At 33.6% G+C, this 20,317-nt stretch overlaps 1 protein-coding gene across 3 annotated transcripts; it reads left to right on the forward strand.

Moving 5' to 3' along the window:
* The first annotated feature begins 301 nt into the window (after positions 1-301).
* LOC18422415 (amino acid transporter AVT1I) lies at positions 302-8,746 on the forward strand. 3 transcript variants are annotated; one of them, XM_088865979.1, is made up of 4 exons: positions 376-599; positions 3,811-3,874; positions 5,378-5,557; positions 8,047-8,634. In XM_088865979.1, the coding sequence occupies exons 1-4, from the start codon at positions 446-448 to the stop codon at positions 8,090-8,092; spliced, it is 444 nt and encodes a 147-aa protein (XP_088722105.1). In that variant the 5' UTR covers positions 376-445; the 3' UTR covers positions 8,093-8,634. The 3 variants fall into 3 exon arrangements, with proteins under 3 accessions (XP_006827150.4, XP_088722105.1, XP_088722104.1); XM_088865978.1 differs by having other exon boundaries at positions 419-599; positions 5,378-5,985; positions 8,047-8,746; XM_006827087.4 differs by lacking the exon at positions 3,811-3,874 and having other exon boundaries at positions 302-599; positions 5,378-5,985; positions 8,047-8,746.
* The last annotated feature ends 11,571 nt before the right edge of the window (positions 8,747-20,317 follow it).

The following is a 20,317-nucleotide window of genomic DNA, read 5'->3' on the forward strand; positions in this document are numbered from 1 at the left end:
CTTCCCGTTCTTGAGCCGCCTTCAGAAATGCATCAGCGGTGATGTGATCACTAGATTCTTATTTATATACCTCATTAGCTCATTTGTTTGTTGAGAAATAAGGAGGTCCAAAGATGCAACCTGATAAGGAAAAAACTAAAAAGCAAACATGTCTGAAGATGGTTTGAACGGTAATTTAAAATAATAATAATAATAATGAGACCTTGTGCATAATTTTCACTCAAAATTAGCCCATTTCATATTTTTTATTGTTTTCTATATCCATACATAAATTTTTCTTTTTTTAAACCTTTTATTGGGCCAGCATGCAAGTGGAATTCAAACGGAGCAGCCACTCCTCGACCTCCTCCCGGGTTTACATCTCTCCTCCACCTCACCCCAGGCTTTTATCTATCTTATAAAGGACCCCAACCCTTCTAAGCATCAACATCTCTCTCTCTTTGTAATGGAAATGGACCCAACCTCTTCAGTGCACCAGCATCCCAAAACCGTGAGTAGTTTGGAACCAGATGAAGAAGCTCAACAACACCAAGAAATTCACTATGCAAAAGGCACCACGTTCTCCAAGACTTGCTTCAATATGCTCAATGCTTTATCCGGTTTCTTTCTCTCTCTCTATCTACATGTGTGTGGTGGTGGTCATCTTTTTCTTAGGCTGCTAGACTGTTCTGTTCTCTTAAGCTGTGAAGTACTAGAACTTAATATTTCTTATGCTTTTTCCTCTTTAAGGATTTGCAAAAAGAAACAACTTTAAGGCTTCTAGTCCATGTTCTTTCCGTCTTTGTCCATCTTCCGTTGCATACATAAAATTATTCTTTTTCCCTCTTGGGTGTTTTGGGGATTAAAGCTGATTTTGAATTCACTTCTTCTTTTTTGCTATAGTTTACTGGTATCTCATGGAATGTTCATGCTTCTACCACACAGAATAAAGTGTGCACATGCTACACACGGATATTTTTTATCTGGGTACCAGCTTGTTTGGACTACTGGTTCAGTCCGAATCGGAAATCGCTGGAGCTGGATAGAGAGAGGAGGATGGCCATTCATGGCCAAGAACCTCGTAAACATCCAAGTCTTTCGATTTTCTAGTATTTCTTAAATTCTTCCGGTTTCGACTTTGATTTTAACTATTTCCTGTTGCAACTTTGTTTCACTTGGGTTGGACTGATGAACCGAAATTCAACCATGCACATTGGAACCTTATTCAGATTCTTGAATTAGTGTTGTGAACTGCTTTGTGCAGATTAGTGTTTGAAAAAATTGAACCGGCCTCGGAAACTGGCAAGGGTTGGTTTTGAGTAACCAGCAAACCAACCAGTTCAACCGGCCTAACGAGGAAGTCCCAACAAGTAAAAACAATATTAAAAAAAATACAAAAAATCTAAAATAAATTGAAAAGTGTATTTAAAGCATGATTAAACAAAGTACATCCAAATGATGCCAAAAATTAGTGAAAAAAATAGATTTTAAAATTAAAATTTTAAAAAATTGATTTGTGCCTAGCACATTTTTAAAAATGTTAAAAAATGATAGGAAAATATAAAAATAAGTAATCATGACCAAAACACTTTCTAATCTTTACAAAAATGATAAAAAAAACATTTAAAAACGCATTACACCCATCTCATATTTTTTGAGATTTTATATAATTTTTTGATTTTTTTTAAAAATACTCTACCCGATCACCAAAACCGAAACCTGCAAGCCGGGTGATGTTGCAAACATTGGTGTGACCAACTAAAACCAATTGTTTCAATTGTAGAATTCTATGAAGACAAACTTTTTGCTTGTATTGAAAAATTCACGATAGGAAAGAAGGCACTTCCGGAAGAAGTAGAGACATCAAATCAAGTTCATATAATTGATCTTTCATCAGGTCCATATGGAGACAAAACAAAGTAGTGGTGTAAAGACCTTTAAAAATAATCATATAGCGATTCCTTTATGTATTAATTGCGTTTGGTTTTCTGCTTTGTAGCATTTGTACGAACAATTGTGAGGCCCCGAATCTTATCTTTTGATATCCGAATCTGCCTTATTCCGTGTCATCCAATGATTTTGCCTTCATGTTATTTTTAGTGGACGAATCTTTGCCCAGAATTTCCCCTCTAGGGGTGGCAACGGGTTGGGTCTGGCTGGACCCGGACCCGGACTCGAATAGTACTAGAGTCCAGGTTTTAAACCTGGATCTGACTTTTCGGGTAAAAAATTTGAACTGATACTTGGACTCGAGGTCAAGTCTTAGGTTTGGTCAAGTCCATTCCCACCTTATGATTATGAGCTACTTTACTTTTTATCTTTTTTACCCTTATTCTACCATCGTATACTCATATTATTGACAACATTTATAGTATTGGACAATAGTTATGATTATTGCACAACATTTATGATTACTAACATTCCCTACTATTTTACGAAATAATTGGAAATTCCTAAGAAACAAACCTATTGGCAACATTAATGAATATCCACATACTGGTCAGGTCCAGCTGCACCTGAACATGAAGGCAAATAGTATTCGGGTCCAGCTTTTGGACTCGGACCAAACCTTTCAAGTCCAAAATTTGGACCCATACTCGGACTCGAGGTTGGGTCTACCCATCGGCTCTCGGGTCTGGTCTTCCTCTTTCTCTCACTCAAGGTTGGCAAAGGGTTGGGTCTACGCAATAGGTCAAGCGGACCCAAGACTGGGTCTGGACACAAAGGTTGTCCCTAGCAGGTTGGATCCAGTTATGTACTCGTGAGTGAAAGGCAATAGTGGTCTTGAGTTTGGGCCGAAGGGCTATTGAACGTTTGGATAAAAAATTTGATGGTTGAGTGTGTATAAGAATATTTTAGTGTTTTAAAATATGACCTGGACGAGGTACTCGGATTTTGGCCAAGGCGAGTCGAATAACTAACGTGAGTCCAATTTTTTTAAAAATGAAAAATATTTAAAGCTTATGTAGATATACTTTAGATAACATTTTTTAATGGGGTATAGTGGCGGACCGGTGCCTTCCCTGTTTGTATTGATGAGAGTTCGGTTCTGCCATCATCGTCAAAGGATTTTTAAGCCCACCGAGTGGGTTAAAAAAAAAACGTGTGCGCTGACCATTATGCCACTCAATATTTTATTATCTTAGGAATTTTATAAACTTCATATTTACGGTGTACATAGTACTCGGTCAAGATTCGCCTTGCCCATAGGGAGAGGCCGAGTTTATCTTGATTGAATTTCGAAACAGCAATAATTTAAGGAAAAAGTTTATATAAGGATGCTACTTTATAATTTAGAACTACGGATGCCCTTAAAAAATCTATCGAAAAATGTAGTTTTAATGTTGAAAAACCCTTTGATTGATCATCTCGACATCGAAATGTATGATTATGAAAAATGAAAAGATTTTAAATCTAAAAAACTAGTACATTTTACAACATATCATCTACACTGTCCATTTTCAAGATTTTCATATATTTATAAATTTACTTGATTTTAACTATTTTTGAAATTTAAAATTTTATAAATTGATATAAAAATAGATTTTGAGATAATCCTAAAAATATTTTACATCAAAATTATAGACCATGATAAAATTTGAAAGGCACCTTTCCTCTGCACTTACGGAGGCGTCCGTATGCAAACTGCACCCATATTTTAATTTTGTCCATAAATTAGATCTGGGCTTGTGTACATCACACCACGACACACCCAACAAAAATATAAAATAATATTTTACATATTGTAAAATGACGAAACTACCGTAGAATGTCATTAGGGATATTTGTCCATTTTTAATTAGATAAGGTATTTTTGTTATGTTTTTACAGGGTGCCTAAGGCACAGATGCACCTACTCTCCAAATTTCAGAGCAAACAAATGTTTAGAGAAAAGGTAAAAATTCGTAGCCCAAAATACACTCGACCATCCGATAAAAATTGGGTGGTTGAAAGACTTTTAACCCATGAGCTCAATCAATCTAGCATTTGACTCGTGGTCGTTTGGTAGCAGCTGTCGCCCCCTATATATATATACTTATGTGAGCTCATGGGCTCATAGAACAGTATAAAGTATAAACCCAACGGCCTAGATTGAATCTGGATCTATCCAATGATTACAATTGTGTTTCATAATTAAATTTTAATTTTTTTCTATAAATCTAAATTAGTTGAAATTTGGAGTGTTTATACTTCAAGAATAATAGAATCTAATTTAAAAATAAAATTCACATAAATTAAATTGATCAAAATACCCCTAAAATTTTGGTCAATTTATTTATGTAAATTATTATTTTTAATATTTTTATTAGGTGTGACTTGCTAAGAAGAGTCTACGCTCCAAATTTCATAATATTTGGATTTATATAAAATATTTTAAAATTATATTACATATATATAGTTCTAATTGTCAGATCGGCCCAGATTGGCGGTCATGATCTCATTTCGTATTTGAAATTTAATTTTTTTCTAAAAATCTAAATAATTTTAAATTTTAAACGTGTATTCTTAAAAAATAATAGAATTTGATTGAAACATATCAAAAAAATAATTTGTAAAAAATAATTTGTAAAAAATAATTTGACCAAAATACCCTTGAAAAGTTTCAGGGGTATTTTGGTCAATTAATTTTTATGAATTATTTTTAAAATATTTTTATTAGATGTGCCTTGAAGAGAAGAATGGACTCCCAAAATTTCAACTAATTTGGATTTGTAGAAAAAACATTAAAATTAATATACGAAATGAGGTCGTGACCATCAGATAAACCCAGATTCTGGGTCATTGTGTTCATATGTTCATATGAGCTAGTGGGCTAATCTCAGCATTTTCCATATATATATATATATATAATTGGTTGGTTGAAAGAATTTTAGACAATGAGCTCAATCAATGTAGCATTTCACTCATGGGCATTTGGTAGCAGTTCTCGCTCCCCATATATATATATAGATGAAAATTGTTTCATGTAGGCTGGAACGCATTTCTACATATGCGGTTCAGAAGTGTAAAGCAGCCATCTTAAAGATGGCTGCAAGCAGGTGGTCCATCTAAAAACAATAGAAACTAACGGTCAAAATGTTTATTATTTTTAATTTTTAAAATTTATTTTATTTTTTCATATCCATGATCTCCATATTAGATATTACTTCTTTAAAAATTAAATCCAAAAATCCATATGAAAAATAGATTTTTAAGAGGCACCACATTTCTACCTGGGCAGGCTTAGCCACACGAGTTGGCAGGTTTTTGTCCAATGACTTGGGCCCCACCTGGGTACGGGTTGAGTCTGGTCCAACTAGGACCCAGACAAGAACCCGACCCCTTTACACCCCTTACTCTCTCTCCCTCTCCTAATTTCTCACTCTTCTCCTAATTTCTCACATTTTTGGGACCACAGGAGTTGGGGTCGTTGTCATTCCATATGGATTATCACAAGGTGGCTGGGCAGGCTTGGGATTTCTTGGGCTACTAGCTATCATTTCCTACTACACATGCCTACTCCTTCAACGTTGCATGAACATGGACCCTCACATCAAATGCTACCCAGACATAGGCAATCTTGCCTTTGGTCCCAAAGGCAAAATCATCATCTCTACATTTATCTATCTTCAATTATTCTTACTTGACATAAGTTTCTTGATATTAGTAGGTGACAGTTTAGCTAAATTGTACCCTGAGTTTGGCTACAAAATTGGCGCTCGGAGATTAGACGGAAGCAAGGCATTTATTATTTTATCAGCTATAGTTGTTCTCCCAATTGCTTGGCTAAAAAGCTTGAGGAGACTGGCCTATGTGTCAGCAATTGGGGCTTTTGCTTGTGCGGTTGTGATAGGTGCAGTTATATGGGTTGGTCTATTTGGTGGGGTTGGGTTTCATGACAAAGGAAGCTTTATTAATTTAAGTGGAATACCAATGGCAACTAGCATTTTTGCTTTGTGTTTCAATGGGCATGCAGGTCTCCCTACCGTCATTGGGGCAATGAAAGATAGAAGCATGGGTCCAAAGGTATGTATGTGAGTTTTATCTTGAGCATGAAACCTATGGTCTAGAATCAAGTATCAACACCTTGGATATAAGGGTGGCAATGGCCCAAATGTGGGCAGGGGCATGGCTCATTCGAACCAGCCCAGGACCCAAGCTAGGTGGCCCAACCCGGTCTATTGATGGGGTTGAGCCAGGCTGGGTTTAGTAAATATTATTTATCTATTTCTTAATTTGTAAGGAAAAATAAAGTAATGGTAATGCCGGGTTGGGCTTGGCGAGCTAAGACCCGTCTCTTGGCCCATCCCTAGCCCAAACACCATACCTAGATTTTTAGGGATGGATTTTGGCAGTCATCAATGGCCCAGGCACAGGTTGTTCCGGGCTAGGCCGCCCCACCCGCTACTACCACTAGATATAAGAAGGGGGTTGAGGGTGGGAATTTGAAGTTTGCTATAGTATTCTATACCATCATTTTGTGTTTACTAAAATTTCTTAGCACTCCAACCACTAGATTTCATCAAAGGGTGGATATGGCTTGTTTCTCTAATAGAGTTTGAGAAGAGTTCTATTTGTTATTTATTGTGCGCAGAAGCTCTATACTTGATGGGTTGATTTTTTGGTAAATAAAATATATAAAATAAAGCATGAAACACGTGCCACAAGAACACAAAGATTTACGTGGTTCACCTTAGAAGGACTACATCCAAGGGCATGACAAACTGAAATCCAGTATACCAATGAAAGTTACATCACATATTTTGAAACAAATCTCAATTAAAACATAGTCGAACAAACCCTTTTAAACCGCTCTCTCTTCCTTTTCTTTACTTCTGGCAACCATTACCCACAACGCCAGATAAAGACCCAAGAGAAATTAACTTTCTCTTTAATTAAAAAGGGAAACATCCCAAAATCTCTATGGGCGTGTTTGATAAGTGGAAGTTTTTGAAAATAGGAATTAAATGTCCCACTTCCATATTTGATATTACTGTGTGGAAGCTATAAAGTGGAAGGGCGACCTTCCGTGCAGCTTTTTGTAGTGTTAAAATTGGTTCATTTTTGGAAGACCTCTCTTCCATAAAAAATGATGGAAGAGCAATCTTCCATAATTTGTGGGAGAGTCCCTTCTACTTCCAAAAACTCCATGTGTAAAACACACCCTATGGGAACCGTTTTTCTACAAGAAACAAGCCTCTCAATGTACATGAACAAGCCTTCAATTTCCAAGAGTCTATAAGATGTACCATCAATGTTTCTATCCATAGGAAGCTCTCTTTCTCTAAGAGGATCTTGCATCTTATGCATACGAGAAGTGGAATATTGCATCTTATGTATATGAGACCCTGCCCCTCCACTTTCTAGAAGAAATCACCATTCTCAAATGATGTCCCAAATAGGGCACACAAATTCTATGTACTTTCATCCCAAATATATATAATATTAGGAGTTCATACTAAATAGGAAACTTCCTATAGATATTACATATATCTCAAAACTTTGAGATATATCAAAAAATCCTAATCTTTTTTAGATTTCTATTTCTCTTAAGAAACTTATTAAATATCAATCCCACATAATACGAGAATATCTCAATCGCACACAATATGAGAATATCTCAATCCTACATAATATGTAAATTTCTAATGTCGATGATTTTATATAGCACCAAATCCAACATTATTGATATCTAATGATTGGGTTTTTGTGCTTCAAGTGACTACATAGAATACTTTTCCATATCAGTCTAACAAGTAGATATGGAAAATCATACCATGAACATATCATGTATTATTAGGTTATTATGTATGATACATGCCGTCTCTATCATAATCCATACTCAAGAGTAGATGATCGAGATGAACCATTCTTCTGGTCAAGTCTACCATAGTCCACTCACGCATCTATTGTGATGTACTATTCCTATTGAAGGATTTACAAAACTGTGTAACACTTGAGGCCCATTTCAGTAGAGGCTCTCATGGTCGCCAAAGGTTTTGTTTTCGAAACCGTACAACTACGGTCCATGATAAAGTTAAATGGATTTCCGAAACTCCTAACCCTTTTTGTATTCTTTGGTTGCAGGCACTGGCCATTTCCTTCATCACTTGTTCCACGGCTTATGCACTGATGTCGGTCCTCAGTTACCTAATGTTTGGAGACCAAATAAAATCACAAATCACGCAAAATCTCCCAATTAAAAATATTAGCTCCAAGATTGCAATTTATGTTGCTGCTATACTTCCATTGTTAAAATATGCACTAGTCATGGCTCCGGTCGTAGCTGCCATCGAAGAGAGTTTTTCTCTTTGCAGGAAGAGGGTGGTGAATTTATTATTGAGGACCACGATGGTGGCTCTCACAGTCATAATTGCTCTGACATTTCCTTTTTTCGGGGATATGATGGCATTTATCGGATCGTTTCTTGGCGGCACCGTTGCTCTAATTCTACCATGCATTTGCTACCTGAAGATCTTTAAAGGCACAAAGAGTTGCATGGTTGAGAAAGCTATGGTGATGGGGATTTTGATGTTGGGTTTTTGCATGGCAACTATTGGGACTTATTTCTCTCTAAAGCGCATGCTGCAGAAAATGTAAATTCTTGATGATATAATTCATGTAATTTAATTGCTAGGGTAAATTAAAGCCTTTGTCTTTTCATCATGAGCAAAATTGAAGATAGCATCATGTATGAATTCATTTAGGCTTGTGTCTCCTACACCTATGTTACCTGACACTCCATTCCTACTGCTGTTCAAAGAATAAGAGGAGCTAGTTGAATGCAGTCCATGTGTACAGTACGTAGCACCTATTTGTAGAGGATTATGATAGTTTTCTCTAAGAGGGAGATACTACAAAATTTTGATGGATGATAATAATGTTTTCATCATCATGAGTGGGAAACCTTCTTCTTGAGTGGGCGAGTGGGTGGATGTTTAGGACGTGCGACCATGTTTTCAAGAATTCTATTTCCAACCTATTTGAAATCTTTGTGATAGTCTTAAAATATCTTTTTATATTTATTTATAAAATATAAAGCTTCAAAAATATTGTAGGTCGACAGATCTATGAAAATTTGAAAATCTTGAAAATCAATGGTCAAAACATACGTTACAAAATACATTAATTCCAAAACTTGAAATCCATTTTTTTCTCTCGGCCATGCTTCTTGATTTCGAGATGATCAATTTAAAGATATTTGAATATCAAAACAACATCTTCTAGTGAAATTTTTGAGATAGGGTCAAATTTGATTGTTTAGAGCCTCAGCTCTATATAAACTTTTCCCTTTATAATATGCATTAATTTTAAGATTTGAAATCCATTTTTTCATATTTATACATCAATTGGAGATGATCAATTGGAGGTCAAAACAATCTTTTCCAGTAGGTTTTTGAAGTGTGCCTGGCTTTTGCCATGTAAGATATAAAGTTGATTCTTTGTATAAATTTTTTTTTCTGAAAAATTTTGGACACTTATACATCTTTATTTTGTAATACGATATTCTTGTAGTAAGCGTATTTTTGGTAAGTGAGATTCAACCTTGTAAGTGAGATTCAACCTAGAAGGTAGTCTATTGAACAAATCCATTCAATATCATCAATTGTTGGAAGAGATGGTTGTATATTGAACAAATCTATTCAAAGTTGACCCATTGATTTTTTGGTAAATAAATTACAAGAAAAATAGAACTGGCAACAAGCATAAAAAATAAAGTAGGAAGTAAATAATACAAAAAAAAGCAATAGAATTTATATAGTTCGTTATAGATGTGACTACATCATGGGTGAAGGCAATCAATGTTTTTGCCTTAATTCAAAGTTTTATCTTTCCCAAATCATGGACCTCTATGACTATCCTAATCCAAATACAACTTTGTTTATGCTAAAAAATTTATGCAGAGATTGCATCTCCACCTCGCTTTTTGGCGTAAACTTGTCAAAAGGAGGTTCGGTAGAGAATAAGCCCCATTAAATTATGATTGATTCAGGAGAGAGATTGTCCACGATACCGCACTTGCTCGGATCACCTCCAATACCAGCTCCTAATAATGTTAAACGAAAAGAAAATTACGAAATCAGGGTTACGAGAAGAGCTCTCTTTCCTTTCTTTCTAGCATTCTCACTAAGTGTTGGGCAAGTAAGCTGAATCGGCCTAACATGCTCGCTTGCTTAGAGCTTCAAGTCTTGCTTTTGCTTAAGGTGCCTCGCTTGGTTAGAACTTCAAGTCCGGCTTTCGCTTCAAGCTGTGGCTTAAGGAAAGGATTTTGAAAGGGTTTTAAAAATAGCTGAAAATGAAATTAAAAAAAAAAATAGAGATGTACTCCGGCCCCTAGGCTGGGCAGCCAGAATCGATGCCAATTTAGGATTAGTATGAGTGCGTGACTTTCACCGAAGCCTTGGGGGTCCAGCAAAATGTAGGTTGATGAATTTGGAGAGTCCAAGAATTCGAGGTTTTATGTATTTGGGCATGCTAGGTCGAGGTATGAAGCTACGAGTTTAGGATTAACGCTGTGTTTAGCAGAGTCCGGTTTCAGTTCAACAGAATATGGGCATAATGTTCGGGATTCCGTCCGAGGGTTCGATCCCTATTTACAAATATTTGTTCACCTTAATTACCGTTTACAATCTTGAGATTAAATCTGGACTGTGAATGCAAAAGCCGCATATTGCGGCCACTACCACCACTGTAATGCTTTTTGCCACCATTTAGGCCTCTATGCACCATACATATGGAATTTGCACTCCGTGTGTAGTGTTTGAAGACTTTGCAAACTCTTGGTATTTCAAGCGCATATGGCAATTGTACTTCAGGAAAATTGTTTGATATATGGAATTTGCACTCCGTGTGTAGTGTTTGAAGACTTTGCAAACTCTTGGTATTTCAAGCGCATATGGCAATTGTACTTCAGGAAAATTGTTTGATGTGGTGGGGACCGCATTTCTGCATTTAAAGTGCCCGAATATAAAGCATCCACCTCAAATATGGATGTAAATAGGTGGTCTATCTAAAAATAATTGAAACTAACGATCTAAATTTTTGTTAATAGAATTATTATTTTTAATTTTCAAAATTTATTTATTTATTTATATTCATGATCTTCATGCTAGAAATCACATGTCCTTAAAAGTTAGCTTAGCTTAAAAAACTCCTTTCTAGATGGACTCATGTAAACCGTTTCCTTGCACTCCATGTAGTGTTGGAATGGTCAAAAGATTTGTGATGAGACCTCGCATTTACTGGCAAGTGCACTCCATGTAGTGTTGGAATAGTGAAAAGATTTGTGATGAGGCTTTTGCATTTACTCTTGGTATTTCAATCGAGTAATTTCAAGAATTGGACTGGCCTGCAGCTTAGTGGCAATTGTCGTAATCACAATATTATTGTTGATACATTTTTATTGGGATATTGATAGATTTTATTGGGATATTATTGTTTGGGTCTTTATTTATCAAAATTTTATAGGTAAGTTAATATGTGAAAGTTCTATTAACTTTTTTGAGTAAGGAATACATATAAATTCCTTATCGGAGCCTATTATTTTGCCCGGTCTTTTAAATTAAACCCCTATTTGGATATTCAAATGAAAATTTGAGTAAGTTTCAAACCTCTTTCAAATATTAAAAAATTAGATGACAAAATTTTTAAAGTAGTATTCCTTAGAAAAAAATGATTAGCTTTTAAAATTTTAAATCCTAAGTTGTATTTGAGGTCTTTAAAAAAGTTAATGTTCACAAATAATAAAATTTTGTTATTTTTTTGGTAACTAGGTTAGTAATTGGAAAGGGATCTTTTATTTGGGTTATTTATTTATTTATTTATTATTCTTCAAAATGTCATATGTTGTTGTCATCTAATGTTATTATCAAGATGATTTCAACAAAAAAAATGTTATTATCAAGCTAACATCAAGATGGCCATTTTATTATGATAAATTCATTTTATCGTGATAAATTATTTTAATGGAGACGATCATACTTGGGTGGTAATTCCCATTATATTTGTCCGGCCATCAAAAGAGTACAGGGAGGCAGTGGAGCTACAAAAATGGGAATGCTAAAACCCATGCTGCCGAATACTTAGTGCAGGCTTATAACATGGATGTTAGTCTGAAAAATATTAATCTCAGAAGTGGTCTTTCAGATACAATCATTCTACTGTCCAACATATATTTATATATACATAGTGAGATTTCAAAAGGTTTCTAACTTGGTTAGACCGGTATTGCATCTTTGGTGTGTCTTCACCAGGGTGCCAATCGGGTTGAGTCGACCAACCAACTGGATAGGTTGATGGGATCCAAATATGGGTCTGGCTTGGGTCGTTTTGACTTGGAATTAACCCGGCTCATTTTTAGCTCCTGGTTCATCTAGGACGTTATATAGGGGTTGACTTGACCAATCCAACCCTGGACTTATATATAAAGAAAAATCGGATGTAGCATTTACAAGGCTATAGAGATAGTCTGATCTGTACGATATGGGATGCCTAGCAGGCGAGTACCTATCAACTATCGGAAAAAAAAGTTAAAAACGGTAAGAAAAAAGTTTAAATAGAGCCGAGGCTCTAAACAATCAAATTCGAACATACCTCAAAAGTAATGCCAATTGGGAATCGGAGGCAATGCTAATTGCTCCCAGGAACGAAGGTAAGTGGCGAAGGCCAATGTAAATGATGAATCCAATTTCGAGTCATGAGATATAGATACTACGAAAGTCATGAGGGTTGTACGTGAGCCAAATAAGTCATTAATTTGGTTAATATTTTGTTCTTAACAGTGGCATTTACAGGAAAGGATTCAATCTTTGTAAGAAATAAAATTTTTGATCGGAATCGAAATCCAACCTAAGGACTCTTAACTTTTTCGTTTGGTAACATAACTAATCACATTTTTACCCGTTTTATGAGTCAATGAGTGCAAGAGCCCGCTTACCCTTCAACATCCATCTTGTGTAATGTGTAAGAGCGTCAAATCAGATATGGATGATGCCAAAAAAATCCCCAAAAAAAAGTACATTTGAAAGTTCAATTTTTTTCCATATTTATGATCAACTTGGCTTAGACAATGGATCCCTAAAATTTTAGATAAAAAATCCATCTTTAAGGTGAAGGTTTCAGGGGACAGAACGTGTACATATGTGTAGGCTAACCCATTGAAATTCCTTCCTATTATTAAATGATCAATATTTTATATATTATAAAATGATATTAATAAAAATTTTAATTGCCGTTTTTTTTTCCTTTGGTAATTTAGTAGGAATGATAACCCCTAACTTTTTTTGAAACTGTTAGTGAGAATAGAAGCCCCGACGTGCAATTGAAATATGGAATATGACCACCAGAACCCTCAACCCCTTTCAATTTTGATATTTAGGCCTAAGTCGGTTGGGTCTCAGAAGATATTTGAAAACTTAGTAATGAATGGTTGGGTAAAACCCAAGCACTGGGAAAAAGTAAAATTGGTTGGAAGATATGCTTAGTGCCACATTCAGGCCTCTTTGCACTATTCATATGGCAATTGCACCCCATGTAGTGTTGGAATGGTGAAAATATATATATGATGAGACTTTTGCATTTCAATGAAGTGATTTCTAACAATCAAGCAACATTTGACTGGCCTCAAGCTTAGTGACAATTGTCGTATTTATGATATTATTGTCGATAGATTTTATTAGGATATTATTGGTTGGGTCTTTGTTTATCATAATTTTATTGGTGAAGTGTTATATGCCTCGGGGGACACACTCCTGTCCAAGGCATAAACCATCCATACCAAAGATGGATGTAAATGGCGACCCCTTCCAAACAAATTGAAATCAATGGTCTAAATATTTGAATCAAAAAATATTTTTTTAGTATTTAAATTTTTTTTTTTTGACAAATGTTCCAAAATTTATTAAAAAAACTAGACAAAGGAGATTACATCATAAGCAAACATGAGTGAGGGTAACATAAGTGAGGGTAAGGAGACCCCGCTTTTAGTCAAGGAATCAACAGGCGTATTAGCCTCTCGATAGACATGAGAAAAAGAAATCGAAAAGGATGCGGAGATATCCATAATTTCCAGCCAAATGAAATGCACTTTCCACATTACATGCCTATCCTTCTTACACCAGCCAATAGCATTGAGGGAGTCCCCTTCAACAACAACCAAAATCTATTTATTTATACATATTAATGATCTCCAAGTTAGAGATTATATATCCCTAAAATTTAGGGCCAAAATTTATTTCATAAATGAATTATTAAGAGTTGGCGCATTCTATATATGAGTCCATAGACTCATATAAACCATGTCCTATATTAAATTATTTGTTAAGGAATAAATATAAAGAGAAAGCTTTCTAAGCGTTGGATTTGAATCAATGCCTGGGATTTCAATAAATGACACCTTTAGCCATAATGTCACGAGTGAGCCTTGACCTTTGATCTAGATCTAAGGGCTTAGAGTATTTTATTTTTTAATTTTTTATATATTAGATGAACCGAATTTTGGTGTGTGTGATCATATCAAGGTGCACCTAAAAAATATTGCCATAAAAATAAAATGATCAAACTGCCTGTAAAACTTTCAGTGGTATTTTTGGCTATTTTATTTTTTAAAATATTTTTTAATATTTTTAATAGTTGCAAGCCTATGAGAGGATTAGATGTCCCAAATTTGATGTCAAAATAATTTATATAAAAAAATTAAAAATAAAATAGTGTTTAAGCGTGATATTGTGATTGGGACCATCTCAATCGTCCATTCAGATCGAACTGCTGAAAGATGGCAGACATAAATAAATTCTCTATACCTAATGAAGCATTTCCAAATATAAATTCCCTATTGGAACCTATTATTTAGGCAAGTCATTTTATATCTAACCCTGTTTATATTCAAATGAAAAAATTAGTAAGTTTCAAACCTCATTTCAAAAAATAAAATTGAGATGACAAATTCTGGAGGTCCTATGTTTTAGGCAAAGGACAATTAGTTTTTAAAGTTTCAAATGCTAAGTACTAGTTAAGGCATTTCAAATTTTTAGTGTTAAAAAATAAAAAAAAAGATAAAATAATAAAATTGTGCTTCTTTTAGGTAACTATGTTACTACTTAGAAAGGGATATTTTATTTTTTGTTGTTTTAATTCTTCAAAATGCTACATGTTTTTGTCATCTAATGTTATTATCAAGATAATATCGAGCTGCCCCTATTATTCATTTTATAGTCATAATATCTGAGATATTAGCGGCCCTTAATTTTCAAATGAGAAAATAAAGAGAAAGTGGTGCAGGGAGAAAATAATAAACTAAAAAAATAAAAATAAAAGTTTGAGAGCTTATATCATTTCTGGATCTGCAAAAGAGTCCACCTCAAGATCATTTCACAAGATCAAATTCTTTCTTTATTATCCAATTACTGTGTTTTTAACGAAGGGATATTTCCTTTTGTACTTTCTGTATTCATCTTGACTTCTCAAGTAAATCTCCCCAAAGTATATCAAATAATATCTCTTTAAAATTAGGAAATGTCCAACATGGCTCCTCCGTATCGTTGCACCACCTCCTCCCACCCTAACTTATCTTCAGGCCCACCTCCAAATTTGAAGAAAAAAAAACCAGACAAATAATTAAGTTAAATTTTGAATTTTCCTATGTTTTTTTTTCAATCATAAGGTCTCTGTGGTTATTTTGGCTGTGTTGGATAAATGCCGTGATAAATAAGGCCACTGCATTAGTTGGGGCATTTATTGGTTTAAAAGGGGACCTTGGAGTTCCAGTCTCCTTGCAACATAAGAGATCATATGTGGATGGTAAGCCCCATGATATTTGTCCAGCTATCAAAAGAGTACAAACAATCATATGGATTTATATGTAAAAAATGTTAATTTTAAAATTGATCTTTGAAAAACCTCGTGCATCATTTAAAAGAAGTTAGGATTATATATAGCAAGATTTCAAGAGGTTTCTCAAGTGTCACAATAGCAATCATTATTTCAAGATGGTTTTAAAAGTGCATATTATTATCATTTTTGTGTGGCTTATATCACCTTTAAATACTGAAAAATCCAATGAATAGTTGTTATAGCCATTATCTAACTGCTGTCCTTTTCATTATTGAGCCTTGCTAAAAGCGTCAGACCACCTTCAAGGTGAGTGTGCAAGATTGTTGGACTAGATTGTTGCTAAAAACTGCTGTTATTTTCATTATTGAGCCTTGCTAAAAGCGTCAGACCACCTTCAAGGTGAGTGTGCAAGATTGTTGGACTAGATTGTTGCTAAAAACTGCTGTTATTTTCATTATTGAGCCTTGCTAAAAACGTCAGACCCCCTTCAAGGTGAGTGTGCAAGATTGTTGGACTAGAAATATGTGCCTAAAGGTGGCAATCAGGTCGGGTAGACATACGAGTTTGGGTCTGGTCTGGGCCCTTTCGACCTAGAATTAGGTCCTAGTTCATTGAGAGCCTTATACCGGAGTTGACTTGATTCAACTCGACCCTAGACTTATATAACTAAAAATTATATATAATATAAAAAAAATGTAGCGTAATAATTTAATGCAACGGTTGTATCATAGTATAATGCAACCACACTTCTAAAAAACTATGTTTGGAGTGCTTGTATGACTCAAAATTTTGCACACACACTCTTTTCATCTCAATAATCAATCCTAAAAAAAGAGTTCAATTTGAACCCTTGATATGGTCAAAATGAGTCCTCTCTAACAACGAATCTAGACCATTCATTTGGTGAATTTCAAAATCTTAGCTTTTACAAACTCAAATTCATTTTTTTATTATTTTCTAACATTGTTCATCTAATGATAATAAAGCTATATAAAAAAATTGGAAAATAAAATATTATTCTAAGACCTAGATCTGAGTATCTTATCAAAATGGACGGCCTATGTTAATTACTTTCTAGGTTGTGTTTTTAATTCTTTTTTTTTTGTGATTGTTCATTAGAATGAAAAGAGTGTAAATTTTAAAATTTGGATCAAACAAATGGGCCTAACATGGTTTTTGAAGGTTGTTGCATTATATTATTATACAACCATTGTATGAAATCATTCTCCTATAAAATATATAATAAAAAAATTAATTTTATTATTTAGATATAGAACCCAGTCAAGTCGGATCAGAGTGGGGTCCAGTTTGACCCAATGTTGTCAGATTTACTTTGGAATCTTCTTTGGTTTAGTGAGAAAAATGAAGCAATTCGATTCGGGAGAAAACTTTGGACTTTTTTTTTAATTTAATATAAATAAATTAGATATGTATATATAAAAATAATAAAAAATAAAATTTTTTAAAAAAATACTATGATATAGATATTTCTTTGCTTAGGCCGAATAGGCTAAAGCTTCCGCCGAATAAGCTTGAAGCATACCCAAGTCTAACCAAAGCGGCTAGACATACTTCGCTTCGGTTTAAGCCTAAAATCCAAACGCTCCACCCTCTTTGGCAAAAGCAAGCGAATTTGACTCAATCCGACCCATTTACACCCCTAGGGATTATCTTATTTTTTCTTTTTGACATTATTTATTACTACACCCCTAGGGATTATCCTTAAAAACTAAGAGCCACGATCCATGGAATTTGGGTGAGACCTAACACTTGGAAGTAGATGTTGTTTTGTACACTCATTTGCAGTGAATCCAACATGGCGGTCACAAAAGACAGGGTCCCTGGTTCAGATTTTTGTCCAAATTCGTGGACTTATCTTTTGTACAGCACCAAACGCATCTCTGACTATATATATATATATATATATATATATATATATATATATATATATATAGCTGAATTTTAGGCTGCAGATTTAATTTTATATATGTTAATAAATAGAAGAATTAAAATATTTCACATAAAAAATGATCTGGTCGATATTTTTTATTAGTTTTATTCAATTCTACTTTTTAAAATTAAGCTAAATCCCAAATTTTATATTAATATCACTTTTTAAATAAAAATAAAAAACAAAAAGCTTAATTTATTTCAGCCTTGAATGAGATTGGTTGAATATAAACCATGAGGGCACAACGACGTGGACACAATACCAACTTGCAAAGAAATTGGACACGTGAGTTGAAGTCTATTCCTCTATTAAACTCGCGCTAAATAAAAATATAAAAATATTATTTTTAATAAAATAAAATGACCAAAATATTTTTGAAAGATTCAAAAGGTTTTTTGGCCATTATATTTTATCGAAAAATTATTGTTCATATTTTTTATACGTGCGCCCCATGTACCAAATTTCATATTCAGAAAAATTGTATTAAAAATACTAAAAATAAAATACTTTGAGATGTCGGATCTAAGATCAACCAATGAGTGACTCTCTTGATAAAAAATGGACGGCTGGATGGTAGGGGGAGGATAGAGCTTCTATGTTGTAGGGGCAACATAGAAAGCTTTCCCAATATAAAATGCTTAAAACATTTAAGCAGAGTTTAAGAACCTTTGTTATTTTAAAACAATATTTTTTCAAGTTTTTTTTTTTTTTTGGTAATTCAGTGTGAAAGACAGGCCCGTACCCATATGTTTTTTCAATAGATTCGGGAGATACAATTTATAGATATTATTGGGGTGTCAGCAAGATTTGAGAGTTACAATTTGAAGATATTCTTATAATTGCAGTAAGAATGGATACCACAATGTGGTAATTAAGTGTGAGGGTGCTACAACCATGACTTCAACCCCTTTCTATTCTAACACAAAATTCACATTATAAAAATAGGAAACTCACATACTAGCCGAAAAATAAATGTGAAATTACCACAAGATTCATGTTTCCCCAATTTTACATTCAAGTCCCAACTTTTGGTGGTTATTTTTATTTGGAAAAAGTTTATATAAGGTTGCAATCTTAAAATGTAGAATTACAAATGCATCTAAAAAATCCATAGGAAAATGTTGTTTTAACGTTAAAAAAACTTCTGATTGTTCTCCTCGACATCGAGATGTATGAAGATAAAAGAAAAAAAAAGATTTTGAGTCTTAAACATAGTGCATCTTGCAATATATTATCTAGACCGTCCATTTTCAAAATTTTTATATGTTTATAGATCTGCTTGATTTTAACCATTTTTGGAGTTTAAAATTTTATAATTAGATATGAAAATAGATTTTGAGAAAATATTAAGAATATTTTCACCAAAATTACATGTTCTGATAAAATTTGGAGGTGCGTCTTAATTGAATTGTTTAAGGTTGCAACCTTATAGAAACCACACCCTTTTAATTTTAGTTTTGCCGCAAGTTCTATCATCGAACTACACACACGGGCGCGCATATACACACAAATATATATATGGAAAAAGCTAACAATAGTTGGCCAGCTATAATGAATAGTAATATAGGTGAAATGGGTGTCGTCAAATCTTCAGATTTTTATCATGTAGTTCAAAATGCATATCACTATTTTAATTTTAATTATTTTTCAATAAAGTAGATAATAATGAAATTTTAGACATGTGTACTAAAAAATAGGGCGCACAAATAAAATATATATATAAAATATTTTCTAAAATATAAAATGACCGAAATACCCCTAAAAAATGACGGTGGTATTATTGTCATTTTAAATCATTCAAAATAATTTTTTATATTTTTATATGGTGCACAATAGTGTTAGGTATATATACCCAAAATTTCATATTAAACAGATTTATATAAAAAAATTAAAATTAAAATAGTGAAGTGTATTCTGAACCGTATGATGAAGATCTAACGACTCCCATTCCACCTATATACTATTCATTATAGCTGGCTAGTTGTTGTAAGGTTTACCTATATATATATATATATATATATATATATATATATATATATATATATATATATATATAGGGAAAATTTTATATAAGGTTGCAACTTTAAAATGTAGAATTACAGATGCACCTCAAAAATGTATTGGAAAGGTAATTTTAATGTTGAAAAACCCTTTATTTGATCATCTGGACAACAAAATGTATGAATATAAAAAAAAAGTTTTTGAGTCTCAAAAATAGTGCATCTTGCAACACATTATCTAGGCTGTCCATTTTCAAGATTTTCAAATGTTTATAGATCTCCTTGATTTTAACTATTTTTGGAGTTTTATATCCTCTAATTAAATACGAAAATAGATTTTAAGATAATCTTAAGAATTTTTTACAGCAAGATTACATGTTATGATAAATTTTGGAGGTGCGCTTCTATTGGATTGTTTAAAGTTGCAACCTCATAGAAACTGCACTATGAAAAATGATCCTGTGAGACAGTGGGATTACAAGAAAAAATAAGCCCAACGGTCCAAATTGAATCTCGGCTAATCTTACGATCACGAATGTCTGGTAGTATTTTAATTTTAATTTTTTTATAAAAATCC

This window comes from Amborella trichopoda, chromosome 4, assembly GCF_054954075.1.
Source record: "Amborella trichopoda isolate Santa Cruz 75 chromosome 4, AtrichopodaSantaCruz75HAP2 v2.0, whole genome shotgun sequence".
In the NCBI taxonomy this organism is placed as follows: Eukaryota; Viridiplantae; Streptophyta; class Magnoliopsida; order Amborellales; family Amborellaceae; genus Amborella; species Amborella trichopoda.

Excerpts from the sequence above, each read along its gene's own strand:
- LOC18422415 (XM_006827087.4), top strand. The coding sequence starts at position 446 with ATGGAAATGGACCCAACCTCTTCAGTGCACCAGCATCCCAAAACCGTG. Across the intron at positions 600-5,377 it reads TATGCTCAATGCTTTATCCG|GAGTTGGGGTCGTTGTCATT; the intron begins GTTTCTTTCTCT and ends TTGGGACCACAG. Across the intron at positions 5,986-8,046 it reads ATAGAAGCATGGGTCCAAAG|GCACTGGCCATTTCCTTCAT; the intron begins GTATGTATGTGA and ends CTTTGGTTGCAG.